Source organism: Erithacus rubecula (genome assembly GCF_903797595.1).
Source record: "Erithacus rubecula genome assembly, chromosome: Z".
In the NCBI taxonomy this organism is placed as follows: domain Eukaryota; kingdom Metazoa; phylum Chordata; class Aves; order Passeriformes; family Muscicapidae; genus Erithacus; species Erithacus rubecula.
In genome coordinates, this window is record NC_136661.1 from 19,683,919 (window position 1) to 19,698,647 (window position 14,729).

Genomic DNA, 14,729 nt, shown 5'->3' on the forward strand with positions numbered 1-14,729 from the left:
GCGCCTTGCACCGCGCTCTGCACCGCGCCCTGCACCGCGCCCTGCACCGCGCCCTGCACCGCGCTCTGCACCGCGCCTTGCACCGCGCCCTGCACCGCGCCCTGCACCGCGCCTTGCACCGCGCTCTGCACCGCGCCTTGCGCCGCGCCTTGCGCCGCGGGCCGGGCGGCCTCGGAACGCGCGCTCTCAACGCGACACGGGTATACATTTCGGTGGGAAAATGAAAGTCAGTCAGTCACGGAAGAGCTCTTGTGCCGCAAGATTTCTTCTACGCAGACAACGCAGTGGATCTTAGTTGTGGGATTTCGCAAAGTAATGCAGCAGTTGTTTTGCAGTTGTTGTGTTCCACCCTTGACCTTTTAAGGGTCCCTCACATATGGCCACATACTTTGTTAACATGATTCTCCCCGTTTCTTGGAAATCCAGCGATATGCTCTGTGGTCTGCTGCCCAGGTCACTGTTAGACACAGGATCTATCGACTCAAGGCTTTCCTGCTTCCCTTCTCCACAGTGTTTCAGTCCCCAGTAGCACATTTCTCCACTGTACATCATTGCCAGTAAATGAGTGTCACTAAATATACCTGCAAAAATAATTTAGATCAAGTACTTTATTGTTCTGCTATAAGCAAGTACACAGCTTGTTTTAATTTTTTTCAGTAGCTAGGGGGGAAAAAAAATCCAGAAAGACAGTATAACTGTATAATTATATAACTATATAATGCCCAGAAGAAAACCTGGATCAAGACCATGGTTATTTTTTTGTCCAGTCTGGCCCTCCATAATGCTAAAATCTTTTAAGACTGCCATATAAATATTATTCCTATGATTTTGTTTGCCTAATTATCTCATAGAACTTCAGTATTTCTTCACAACTTCTTTAGCACAGGCATGAATGTATATACATACTTTAGAGTATTTCTGTGCCTCCCACAGTTTAAGCCTAAAAGATACTGTTTGGGGTCATCTTAACTCAGGTTAGCCAGCAGCAGCTTTAGTATTTGAATTCAAAGACATGTGTGTCTTTGATTAAAAAGAAAAAATCCTGCTAAATAAATCCACAACTTGACTTTGCATTATGGAGCTATATAGCAGCAATGCCACCTTCAGAAGAAATGAAACAAGAAGGTGGTGCATCCTGCTACTCTGAGTAGAGCTGTTTTTGAGTGTGCTCAACATGAACATCATGTTCTCAGCACCAGCTGTTTTACCTTACAAATCCCCTCCTGCTCTATCATCCTACCTTCATTGCACTGATGCAGTCTAAGATCCTCCTGGAAAGGCTTAAAAGGAATGAAACTTACATAAAGCTACCTGAAGTGGTAACATGGAACATTAGCTAAATCTAACCAATTCTGCGTATAGTTTTAACCTGCATGAAGTCTGTAACTGTGTTTGTACCTGTGCTGTCCTAGAGCTAAAAGGGAAGATCAACAGGTGAACCTCTGGCACCCTCTGCAGTCATATTTGTGCCTTAAACCTCAGTTTAAATCAGTTGTGAACAGGATAATTGTGAAATACTGTGTATAAACACTGCCAGCATAAGACACTACTCTGCAACAAACACTCATTGCCTCAGCTCTCCTCCCTCCAGTGCACTCATAAAACACCAGGAAAATGAGCACTCACACCTCCTTAAAATTCATGAGTCAAAAAAGGAAAGGGGGGGGAGGTGGGACTGTTGCCTGCTTATTTGCCTCATTTATAATCTTCTTGTTCTAAAAAGCATCAACTCTTGAACATAATTAAGTCAAATGATAAAAACACACAAAAAAGCATTTCATAAAGTGAAGCAGTTATTAAGAGGAGTGGGTTAAAAGGTATTTTGGTGTTGTTTTTTGGGGTTTTACCTTCACTGAGTAATCTAGCTGTGTCTGTATCTTGAAGTGAGACATCTTCATCTAGCTGAATAGGGCATCTGAAGCTAAGCATCTTCATCAAGTAATGAACTCCATCATTAAGACACTGAGTATAATCAAAAATGAGGACAAAATAAGTTCTTGTTAAATTAATGATAGGCAGAAATACTTCTTCCTATGAAGTCCCCTAATTCCTAATTAAAGAAAAAAATAAAACAAAACCAAAATCCCACTCATATTTTAAAACCAAAGAGTCAAACTTTAAAGCTGTATTCACAAGCTCATAGAACATTTTCATCTCCTTTACCTTTTTAAATATGGCAATGTTTCCTTGTAGCCATTCACTCCTTTCTTTTGCTGTGTGGCAATACATGTAAAGCAGGGCTCCTTTTCTCCAGTAAAGACATTCTAACAACTCTGCACCAAGGATGTCGATGGGCTGAAACAACATCCAACAAAATGGTCTAACACAAAAACAAACCACCTGAACTACTCATATGCATTGTCACATAGGCAGACACTTTGTAAATCTCTTAATTTGGGGCTGTGCTTGACAGCAACACTCAGAGAGACAAGCCTAGCCTAACCTAACACTGTAGGTCAAATAGAACTGCCAACTGCTTGTGGAATCATGAAATGTTAGCAACAGAAATTCTGACCACACAACAAGACATTTGAAACAATATTTTCAGGAATCATTATTTAAATGCCAAAAGATTTGAAAATGTTTCAAAATACTTCAAATTCTGCCATCAAAAACACAAATACTGCTGTCCCATTTTAGATTTTTTGTTTTTAAATAGTAAAATAACTCTCCCTCTGACTACTCACTTCTTCTTTTATGTCGCATTCCCTCACTAGGTCTTCTGGTTCTGAAAGAACACAAATAAGTTCTTCAAGTTTTCGCAAGGAATATTCTTCTGGAAAATCTTCATCCACAAGTTGGTTTTCCTCAAAATACGTAATGTCTAGGACAGCCTATGAAAACAAGAACATATACAAAGCAGAAATGCTACCGTCAAAACAATCAAACGGTGGTGTGTTGTAACACAGAAAACTCGTTAGTTTATAAAACATTACAATATGAAGGTATTCTTAATATTCAATTTACAAAAGGTGCAAGTTAGAATTATTGAAGAATTGGTGATGGTGAATGTAGTCAAACTCCCTTCTGTCCCTAAATTAACCACAAACGACTCCAAGCTATTCAAGTAAAAATAAAATATAAATGTCTGCTTCACAGACACTCACCACACAGCCCCAGGTAATAGAGGCGCCTTTCTGCCCCACCCTCCTTTTTTACCAAACCATCTCCCACACCCTACATACATTTTCTTGCACGGGAGTTCGATGTCCATAACAAAGTACCTGGGTATAGAGCTGAAAAAGCGTGGAATGATGTTCTTTCCCTTCGTTGCAGAGGTCCTTCAGCTTGTCCAGATTAGCAGAGCCTTTCGCTAAGAAGATATCTGAGGGAAGAAAACAACGCTCCCTTAGCACCGATGAGCACTCAGCCGGAGCCTTACTCACTCTGCTCTTCCACATGTCTTTATCATCCATCCTTGGGGCATCTACAAGGGCGGCTGAATAACACAGCACTCCAGCAGGGCAGTCATGCTGTCAGACCGCACCTTTCGTGGTTAAATTAAGGCCATCCGCGGCCAGACTCTGATGCTCCCAAGCGCACACGCCGTTTGCTGAGATGCCCTGGGGCCGCCCGTGCCCCCGGGGCAGCCCGGGCCGCTCCCGCTCCCGCTCCCGCTCCCGCTCCCGCCGCTCACCGCGGGCCGCGCTCCCCTCGAGCCGCCGGCCCAGCGCCTCCACCCGGGACCTCAGCGCCGCCATGGCCGCCATGGCCGCCCCGCGCGCGGCCCTCCGCGCAGGCGCAGCGGCGGGGGACCGTGGGGCGGGAGCGGCTGCGGGGGAGGGGGAGCGGGGCCTGCCGCTATCGCTGCCGCTATCGCTGTCGCTGCCGCTATCGCTGTCGCTGCCGCGATCGCTATCGCTGCCGCTGCCGCTATCGCTATCGCTATCGCTGCCGCTATCGCTATCGCTGCCGCTCGACACCCGGGACACCCCGGCCCGGGATACCGCCGGCCCTGCGCCCATTGGCGGCTGGGACTGCAGCTCTGCGGGGCTCGTGTGGGCGTGAAAGCTCTTTCTTAACAGACGCGTGTGGTGTCTGCAGTGCCCTGTCCGTCCCCGGGTAGAGTCCCTAGCGTGGCCCCGTGTTTACAGAATTTACCGAACCAATTTACGGAACCAATTTACGACTTGGAAAAGACCTCTGGTTCCAGCCTATGGCTGAATATCACCATATAGACCAAACCGCGGTACTGAGAGCTATGTCCAGTCTTTACTTAAACATCAAACCTCCAGGGACGGTGACTCCACCGCCTCCCAGAGCAGCCTATCCCAATATCTGATCACCCTTTCTGTGAAGCAATTTCAAACAATATTTTTTGAAGTGTTTTGTGAAATACTTTGTGAAACAGTATTATGTCCAGACTAAACGTCTCATGGCACGGTTTGAAACTATTTCCCCTCTTCATGTTGGTGGCTGCCTGGGAGAAGAGGCGAACCCCACCCGGGCACAATCTCCTTCCAGGCAGTTTTGGAGAGTGATAAAGTCACCCTGAGCCTCCTTTTCTGCAGGATAAACACCCCCAGCCCCCTCAGCTGCTCCTCACAGCTCTGGTGCTCCAGACCCTGCCCCAGCTCCATTCCCTTCTCTGCACTCACTCCAGCCCCTCAGTGTCTCTCTTGCACTCAGGCCCAGAGCTGGACACAGCACTCGAGGTGTGGCCTCAGCAGTGCCCAGGACAGGGGGACAATCCCTGCCCTGCTCCTGCTGCCCACACTATTGCTGATCCAGCCAGGATGCCATTGGCCTTCTTGGCCCCTGGGCACACCCTGGCTCATGTTCAGCTGCTGCCACCAGCACCCCCAGGTCCTTTTCTGCTACAAAAATTTGATTAGAGTTTTGCCCCTACCAATTGTTTTCCACCCTCACTGCAAAATAGGTGTTGTCCATAAAACAAACTGAAAAAAAAAGCCAGCAAGGATCAAATGCACATTTACTTTTCAATAAAGTTTGGTCGGTGGGGTTTTTTTTAAACTACATTTTAGTATTTAATTACTTAAAGTGCGGAAATGCACCTGTGAAAATATATTAAATCATCCTGAAACTACCTATCTTTGATTAGAGAATTGAAGTACTTGCTCCAATATTTTTTTCAGCTTTCAATAATAGCCTTCATGAACTGCATAAATAACAAAGAGTTTCCATATATGAGGGGGAAATGGTAAATTTTTATTTTATTTTTAACAAAATCTTGCTACTATCTGTCAGTCAATCATCAAATATTTTGTTGTTCAGTTGTAAAAGCGCTACATTTCACTATTTTGTTTCCCTAGCCTTCTTCATGTATTTATCTGCCTGGAAAAAGCTAATACCTCAGTGCCTATTGTACTAATGTAAAACAAATTCACACAATATTCAGAATTTTGTCAACTTGAATATTTTGAAAGAATAATTGACTAAAGATACTTGAGTCAATTGGGGATTTGAACTCCCATTTTGAGGTCATATGCTGTTGATTCTGTCATTTGCCTGTGTTCTACCAAAGTACCTAAAAAAACCAACCAAACAACCAACCAGCTAACCAAGCAAAAATTCACCAAACCTCCACCCCTCTGCTTCCCCTGGAAAAAAAAGTGTCTTTTACTGAAGTACTTTAGAGGTGTACAGCTATCTACTTACAGCCAGATTTATTTTTCCTGTTGTCTGTCTTATGTCTTATTGGAAGAGTTGCCAAACAGATTAATTACAACAAAAAAAGTAGAACCTGAAAAGAAAAATTATGTTTTCTTCCCAAAATGGTTTGATTTATAGAAGAAATCAGTGTTTTGATTGGATATGTATTGTTGTTCATTCCTCCATAGTTGACATTCAGATACAACTTTTCATCAAAGGAACAGCCATATTAAGAATACCAAAAGTATTCTGGTAGCTAACCTGTGAGTGGGGGAGATGGTGCTTCATGCCTTAAGTGAAATACACTTTCCATGTTGTCAGTTTTGGCATTGAAAAAGGCTTGTGAGATTGATCCCCTTCTTCAGATCCTTTACTTGCTTGGTTCTTATTTCTCCTCTTCAATTCCCAGCTAAGATTTAAGTGTTCTCTTTTTCATATCTCGTCAAGTGGGCAGGTTCATCAGCTGTTAATAGTGAAGGAGATGTCACTATCAAGATGTCTCCTGGGGAAAAAAAAAAAAAAAAAAAATTAAGAGCCCCAAACAATCTAGATGATTGTATGTTGACTCATCTGATAAAGGAAGTGGTATTTTAGTTTCCTGTGCTTCAGACACAGCTGCAACTTACTTTGGTTGTATCTGTTTTAAAAGCTGGATATATATGCAGTGGCTTTTTTTTCACAGAAACTGTTATCCACTCTTTCTGTAAATATCCAGTGAAATTGGTTTTGACCTTATCAGTTGCTGAGATGAAGGAGGTGTGTTTCTGTTACTACCAAGCTGGTAAAATAGAAGCTGCTACAAAGGTTAAGAAAGGTGATGACATATGCTTCTCTTGGACGATTTGTGGTGTTTGGTTCCCCCTCCCCCCACTTGATTGTATCATTAAATGTGTGAGGGGGCAGAATACATCTCTAGTGGCATTTTTCTTGACATTTGTTTCATATCCTGCATACTCCCACTGGGATCTGTTTTGTGAGGAATAGAGATGACAGCACTTCTGGGCAAGTACCTGAGACACTGCAGAGCCTGGAAAAGGGCTGAACTGGAATGGGGTGCTGCTGTTGCCTCACCCCAGGCAGCCACTGCCTCTCTCCTGCCTGGACTGGGCTCTGAACAGCTTTGTGCCCATCCCTTCCACAAGCTGCATTCCCTTGGACACTAACCCCCAGCTCTGTTTTGTAGTTCATGGAGCTGTGCTAGCCTTTACCTCAAACTCTGCAATGTGCTTTGGTCTGAAGACTGGTGAAAGACAAGGTGCCTTATTTTTTGCTTTTGCTTGAACCTGTTTGAATAAAATCCCTGTCAGTTATTTCAAGGACAGTGTGCTGGTTTGGGGTTTGCTACCCCTCACCATTCTTCTCAGAGCTCAGGAAACATAGCATTAAAATTCCTAGAGCTTCACATGAAGGCGCATCAAATATTTTTCTGAATCTTTCTATGTTCAAAAATAAATTTTTCTGAGTGACACCATAAATTTTGTTGAAGCAAAAAAATGTGTCACTTCATTTTCTAGGAAATAGTTACAATAAAATGGTCTCTGGTGAGGGAATTCAGGTAGGATTTGTGCTCTTTCAGTGCATAAAACTACCATTTTTAAGGCTATTGTTACCAGTATGGATGGGGTAAGGTGTTTGCTGTTTAGAGCCATGCTCTATTCCTAAATTGATGGAAGAATAATAGGAAGAGTATTGCTGTGTATCAACAGTGCAGTTGATGGAAGAGGGAAAGCTAATATGATCTTGCCATTCAGGAGCATTGCCACTACAGTTCTCCTGATATTTTGGGTTTGTATATAAATGTATCTCTGTGTATATGTGCATGTATGTGCAAATGTAAAGTAAATTCTGTAGATTGCTACATTGGATTCTGTTGCTTCTTTCTTTCCAAACCACATACTCCTCTTGTCCTTCTGGTCTGTGTGTGTAAATGTGTATGCTGCTAGAGAGCAGGCTGGTTGTAATGATACACTTGGGAATTGCTTTTGTCCTGTGGTATTCCACCAACACTTGATAACTGGCCTGATATATGTAACTGTGAAACTGGGCTATCCTGACATTTCCAAATACCTGAAAACTTGAAGCATACAAGAATAAGTAATGTCTTGCATGTGCATAGTTACTCTGCTTTAGTAGCTAGGGGACATATATTATTCATATTGAAAGTTAAAGAAACAATGCTTAAGCACAAGAGAGTTGTTCCTCTGTGTATTTAATATTATTAAAACTAGGGAAGTGCCTTTAGCTTTAATCAAAAATACTCTATCATCTGAGAAATGCAGGTTTGCACAGCAGTGATTGATAAATTTTTAGCATTATTAGCAGCTTCAAGACATTTTGAATTGTGCAAATTTTCTTAAACTTAAGCACTTAAAAATAGGTAATCTTTATAATAACCTCACACAAATTCTTGGAGAAGTAGCCAAGAGAGGAATTTTGGTGGACTCAAGTGAACTGTATTTTTTCGTAAAATCACAAAATATCTCAGGCTGGAAGGGACCCATAAGGATGAGCGAGTCCAGCTCCCTAATGCTTAACCTGAACTTCCCCTGATGCAGCTTCCTTCCATTTCCTCATGTCCTGTGTGTCACCAGAGAAGGGAGATCAGCTCCTTCCCCTCCTCTGCCTCCCTGTGCCTGGTTAGGAGGGTGCAGATTCCTGTGAGGTCACCTGCCAGCCCTCTGACTGCTGGCCGCTTTGATCTCTAGAAAGAAAGCTAATTTGCTTCCAGCAAATTAGTCCTCTGACCAGAGGTTACGAAGCCTGATGATCACTGCATTTCTTACTGCTTGTTTTGGTTATGAATTGACTCCTAATGCTTAAAAAAAAAAAAGAAAAGAGGGGTAACAAAAGGTTGTGTGCAGATGGATGCAGTTAGTAATGAAAAAAAAAAAAAAAAAAAAAAAAGGGAATTAGAGAAAAATTAGATCAGACCTGATCAGACAAGACTCAAAAGTTGTTAGGTTTGTTTCTTATGCAGCAGTTTCCTAGTAGTTTTAGGGTCTGTGGTCAATATTTTTTTAAACTAAAAAGGAGGGTATCATAGATGCTAATACAGATGTATTTGGCTAGTTTGCATTTGTAGCAAATAAAGCAGTATAGCATGATTCAAGTCCTGTAGAAACTGGCAGAAATTATAAGACTGTGTTTGGTACAGCATCTTAGAAAGACACTAAATTACTATGATTTCAAAATTAAGTATTTGCCCTTATTTTGCAAGCATGAATAATTAATTGAGGAGTACAATAAGAGTTGGTTATAAAATACTTTAAAAAGCTAAGTTTATTAAAATGTGTTGCAGAGTATTTGGTACTCCACCTGCCTTTCATCCCTGTATTATTTGAAGTAGGTATTTCTGCTCCAGAATATAAGTAAAATAAATATTTGTATTCATTCCCAGAAAATATGAAACAGAAGTCTTTATTTATTGTATGTGAGCTTTATGTATTTGTTGTAGCTAATAATATCTGTAATCATATCTGATAATAATATGGTAATCACCTTTCAGACCCTCTTTAAGTTCAAAAAGGGAGATATACCTTCTTCCCTTTCACTTAATGGCTTTACCAGGGAAGGGGAGTAAAACTGGAATTTATTCAAAATAGTGCTAAGGAAGTGGAAAATCGTTACCAAAGATTTCCTTCATGTTTGTGGGATTAAGGACTATGAAATTATTTCTAGAATCTAGAATCATATGGAATAATGTCGTGGGATTATTCATAATGTCTTTATTCATCACATTTTAAAGGGCAGTATCAAATTCAGTGATCTTTCTTTAAATTAGGCTCTGTATTTAGTCTGAAATATATCCAGGAGACAGCATTTGATACTGATATGGTTGATGCCAAATGTAAAGTCAGACAATAAGGGTGATCTGTAATGGAATTTTACCTTTGTGTCAATAGATGTGAAATATATTTATTCTGGAGAAGCATGTGAATGCAAAGGATTAGTAGAAATTGCAGGTGTGTCATGTTTCTCTTTACCTGATCTTATATGGCTGTTCTTTGTTCTACCTGCTTTCTGTTTTGTTTGTAGTTCAGGTGGTGCCCTGACAAAATATGAACCAGCAGCTTTCTTACAGCCTGCTGCTGGAACAATGTGGTTCTGGATTTGAAATAGGTTCTGAACATAATTCAACAGTTTGATGTCTGGTTGTTAGAGTATCATGCACTGAACTTTGGTGTTGGAAATGCTGTCCTCTAAAATGACCTCCTTAGAAGAGGGGAGTATAAAAGATTGACAAAAGATTGATTTTGAGAGAGATCTGAAGAAATTTCTTTTGAAAAAGGAATCATAAATCCTCTGTACAATCTACAAGTAATGAATTGGTTTACTGTCAACAGGCAAGGAAACCTGGGTTTTTCTATTACATGGTTAATAAACAAAGAATGGTGTGTGCATGGCATGCCTTCATCTAGAGGAAGGCTGTACCTACCACATCCCATTTATTACCCTCTTTTAGTGTTGGTCTGGCAGAACTTGCTTACATCAGTCTTCATCCCAGTCTCCAAATGTTACAGATCACTGTGCTTGGAATTTCTGATATTATTTCACAGTCAACTTACTGCAAATACAGAAGTAACATTTAGTCAAACTTACTTTTGTCAGTTACTGCATATTCCAGTCCTTAATTGTATTAATTCTAGAGTCTTGTGATGGTTTGGTTCACAACATCAGCTCTTGTTTGACTGAATGCTACCCAATTCTTGCACAGACCTAGTGTGCTACTGAATCATAAAGCTGATCTGAATGTCTGTAAAATGACTGTAGTTTCCTTCTGAAACTGTTACATATGGCATCCCCAGAGAGAATCTTTATTTGGCTTTTACTGAAGTTTTTTCCTCTGTAAGAGGTTTTATACAGTTAATTCCCTTGGATCATAGCAATATTAAATCCGCTAATTGAGGTGTTGTATTAATCTACGTAACACTTGGCACTAAAGCTTTTCTTCTGGGGTTTGTCTTGAGGGAAAAAAACCCAAACCAATCAATCAACATTCCTGAAAGGATCATGCAATGGATAAGAATAAATGTTTACCCGATGTGTACATGAGACAGGTGTCATGCCTTAGTCTGGCAAGCATTACTCTTGGAAGAAAATTAGTTTAATCAGTTACTTTGATCTCTTGACACTGCTTCCTGCTCTCTATGACACTGACTTTTAAGTTGTGCTTACGTGATTTCATCTTTCAGATGAATGTGGCTGGAAGGCTCATGTGTGTTAAAAACCTCCTGTCGTCTTTCAGTACTACAGTTGGATGTTCAGCTATGCAAATCGATGCACTGCCCGTGTTTTTGGTATGTTAAGTGTGGAGGAGAATGTGAATTGTCTGGGATATTCTGGTTGGCTTGCTGGAAATCTGCTACCTGTGAGTGTGACTGCTGAGAGTACCCTCTTGAGACCATGTTCAATTAATGCCACATCTTTCAAAGTTATAAAAAAATAAATATAAACATATTGATTTTGATGATCTAATCTTATCACATATAATTCCTCAGTTACAGTGTGCAGCTGTTGAAGTGGCAAACTATGATAATGATAATCAAGCTTTTACCCTGTGACATAAACAAAAAAATCAAGATTGTTGTCAAATTTTCTGATTCCTGTTGTGCATAACTTGCAAGCTAAGCGAAATTCTTCAAGTCATTACTTGAATTAATTAACAATATAAATGTGTTACAAGCAAAAGCTATCATGCTTATCACTTGGATCTAGTCATGTGAATTATACATTCTAAAATTATGTGGGAGCCTGGAGATGTTTTTGCCATTCCCACAGCAATTCGTTTCAACCCGGCCTTACTGGTTACTGTTGCTACTTAATGTTCTCTATGCCAAAGTTGCTGCAGAAGCAGCGCTTGGCGCCTGCTAGCCTTAAGTGAGGACAGGTACTGGTGCTGAGAAGGCAAGTGTCAAAGACCTCAAATATCGGAGCCATTTGTGTTAGAGAGTTCAGCAGGATGCCACAGGGTGTCACCAACGCGCTCAGCACAGTCTAGCTTTCAGCCAGGTAATCTTAGGAAGTGATGTCAATATGAAATTGTTGTGTTTACTGAAACTGCAAAACTTGAAAACTAGAGCGTGGAAGTCTTCATCAAACTGGCCCCTGAAACAAACTACCAGGGTCTCTGATGAGACGGTCAGATATGCTGAAATTGAGAGCAAGAAGCCCAAGAGCTTTGCAACAAGCAACGGTGTGCTTGTAAATGCAGGGAATCTGCTGCTTAGGCTTGGCAAGCTTCAGAGCAGCTTCAGAGCGTGTATTTGGTTTTAAAATCAGACAAATTTACCAAAACCAGGGAATAGCTGAAGGAAAACATGCTGCTTTCAGGCTAATGGATTGTAAGAGTCCTTCTAAAAAGATAGAGAAGTGAATTGTAAGAGTTCATTTTAACCTTCCAAAAAATTAACAGCAAAAGTTCATATTTTGCCATATCTCTTGTGTGCAAGTCATTATATTCCTTAATAATTCTGTTAATTTGTTTGTGACTGAGAAATGAAATGTCACAGGACTGTCTGCTTTTAGACATGGAAATTTTGGACTGTTGAGGGTACTAACTAAACCATTGATAAGCTGCCCACTGTAAAGGGGAAGTTGTTCTGAACTCCAGACAGCTGCTCTTTCTGCATTTGGATGGACTAGAAGGATTAGGCAAAACAACTAGCATCCAAACCAGTTGGAAAATGGATTCACACTTGGTTCTTTCAATGCATGTATGGAATTGTCTCCCTTGTCAGTAGATGATAAAGTAATTACAAGGGCTTAGATTATATGCATGAGTTTGCATGCTAGATTCTTGTAGGCAAGGAATGGTTCTTTCTAAGCTCCACACCCATGAAGCAGATGGCAAAGTCCAAGTTTCAAAGAGGAAACCACAGTTGCAGGCAAAACCTGCTGACCAGGCAGGTGTTGCCTTTCCTCATTTACAGCTCTGGCAGCTTGGCTCTGTAGTCTTATTGTATAGCACTAGTGAGATGTGGGACAGGGTGTGTGCATATGATCTGTTTACTGTGTCCAACCTCTGCAAAAGAATACCTGCATAATCTTATAAAGGCTTTGTATTTGTTTTATATGTTGTGTATCACATGGAAGAAATAAAATTGGTTCACTCTAGCAGTTTTACAAAATCTACCTCAATTCTGTTTTTATGGTACATTCTGTTGCTCTTGAGGTTTATTTGAAAGAACCCTCTGCAGCTTATTAATGTAACATTGCACTGCAAAATCCAGAAAAGCCTGTTACACTAGTGCTACCAAACATGAGCTGACTTGCTGTGTGACATCTGCACAGGATTCCTCTTTACAATTTCTTGGTTCTGTAGCCACTTTTGCTATGTTTACCCTTACAGCACCATTGGTATGGTTGTAAAATAGGAGTAAAAACCCTGTTCTTTCAGTTTGACTAGAGGGTGTGGGGGGAAAGACTATTTCATTCTTGCAGCAGAAAATTCTTGGCAAACACGGGTAGTCAGAGGGTAGTAGCATTTTCTAAATAAGCATTTATGCCATCCGTAAATATCAATACAAACGTACAGAACTTGTGCAGCTGGTGTCTCCAAATATCTGCTGAATAGATATTTTGGGGTTTCCTCACTCCTGCTGTGAAGAAATGATAAGTCACTTATCCTTTCTCCAGAACTGTTAGACTTACTGACTATCATTGTCAAAGTTTATTGTACTTAACTTATTTACACAATACTAACACCAGTTACTAGATGAGCAATATATAATTGTGAATACAAGTGCCAAGGATCATGCTGAGTAACAGACTCTGTGGTTCTATTTAAAGAAAAGTGGCACCTTAATTTTAAATGCTGTATAATTAGACCTTGTAAGAACTGTGATTTTGAACTGAGATCCAGCATTTGCAGTGGGGAGGAAGTTTGAAGTTCTGTCATTTTTTAAGACTACCAAATTGCAGTAACTACTTAACTGTTGATTTAACTGCTGATATTTCAGTGGCTACCTCTCAGGTGCTGTCAAGGTGAATAATTTGCTATGGTAACTTTATTTCAAAAGAGGATAAAATATTCGGTGGCTTTTAAGAAGTTCTGCATAGTTGCTTATCTTAGCTTATAATAATGATATGATAGTCTGACAAGATTCAGAAGCTTCTGTGTTATTTATATTAGGCATTCTACCTAAAATATGAGTCTGGTATAAGAAAAACTGGACAAGTACAGAACCAACAAAAGCAAAACAAAATAAAACAAAGAACCAAACAAAAACAAAAAATCCCAAACCCTAAGAATGTTTTTTATTGCCTGGAAATCCTCATTCAGTTAGTGGGGTTTGATGTTTGTTTGGTTTGGATTAATTTTTGTAAGTTTTATTTTAAATTTTTAAATTTAAAATAAAAATTCTTACTTAGATGAGCTCTAGTATTCTACTGCAATATTCACTGTAACAAAAATATTTGACAACTTACTATTATCTGATCAATAAGTCCTTCAGGGATAAAGAATTGCTCTTGCCAAAGGGCTGTTGCTTCTTCCTTATTATGTAGCTTCAATAATCCTTTCACAGTTTGTTTTCCCTCTTTACCTTAAGCTTAGGACCACAAAAGGAAAGTCAGCAAAGAGATTTCTTAACAGGTTCAAGTGCTGTTTCCTTCAAAACATTGGCTCTGGACTTCTCTCATTTGCTCTACATTTCCATAACCCTCTAGAAGATGGCTATGGGGTTTGGGAGGTTTTCTTATTGTTTGTTTTCCAATTTCTTTTTGTCTTTGATATTTATATTTAAATATGCTTGAACCATCATTTGTTTAATCCCTGCTGACTTTTAGCATGTATCATTTTAATTAGACTTGTAAATACTAATTTTTCATTGTAATGACCTTTCTTTCAGTGAAATCTTGTTAGTAATTTAAATATTTAAGTTCCCATGGCTTCCTAGTATGATCATTAGTCTTGCAGGTAGCAGCCCTTTTGTCTTCCCCTCGTTATATACCCTGTAAGTGCTATGAGTTGGTCTTAAAAATTGTTGAATATATTGCACAGAGTTTGTAAGTATTTTCATATTCTCATGATATTTGTAATTATTTAATGCTTTTAGGTCGGTATCACAGGATTTGTACCATGTCTTTGTTTGTTTTCCCTGAACCAATCCATACTC

The 14,729-nt window shown here is 40.2% G+C and overlaps 1 protein-coding gene across 1 annotated transcript; it reads right to left on the reverse strand.

Moving 5' to 3' along the window:
* Positions 1-188: 188 nt before the first annotated feature.
* Positions 189-3,747, reverse strand: RIMOC1 (RAB7A interacting MON1-CCZ1 complex subunit 1). Its single transcript, XM_079330317.1, has 6 exons — positions 3,638-3,747; positions 3,225-3,325; positions 2,688-2,834; positions 2,164-2,295; positions 1,848-1,962; positions 189-581 (listed from the first exon to the last, which is right to left on the reverse strand). Exons 1-6 carry the CDS (start codon positions 3,708-3,710, stop codon positions 292-294), a joined length of 858 nt encoding a protein of 285 aa, XP_079186443.1. The 5' UTR covers positions 3,711-3,747; the 3' UTR covers positions 189-291.
* Positions 3,748-14,729: the final 10,982 nt, after the last annotated feature.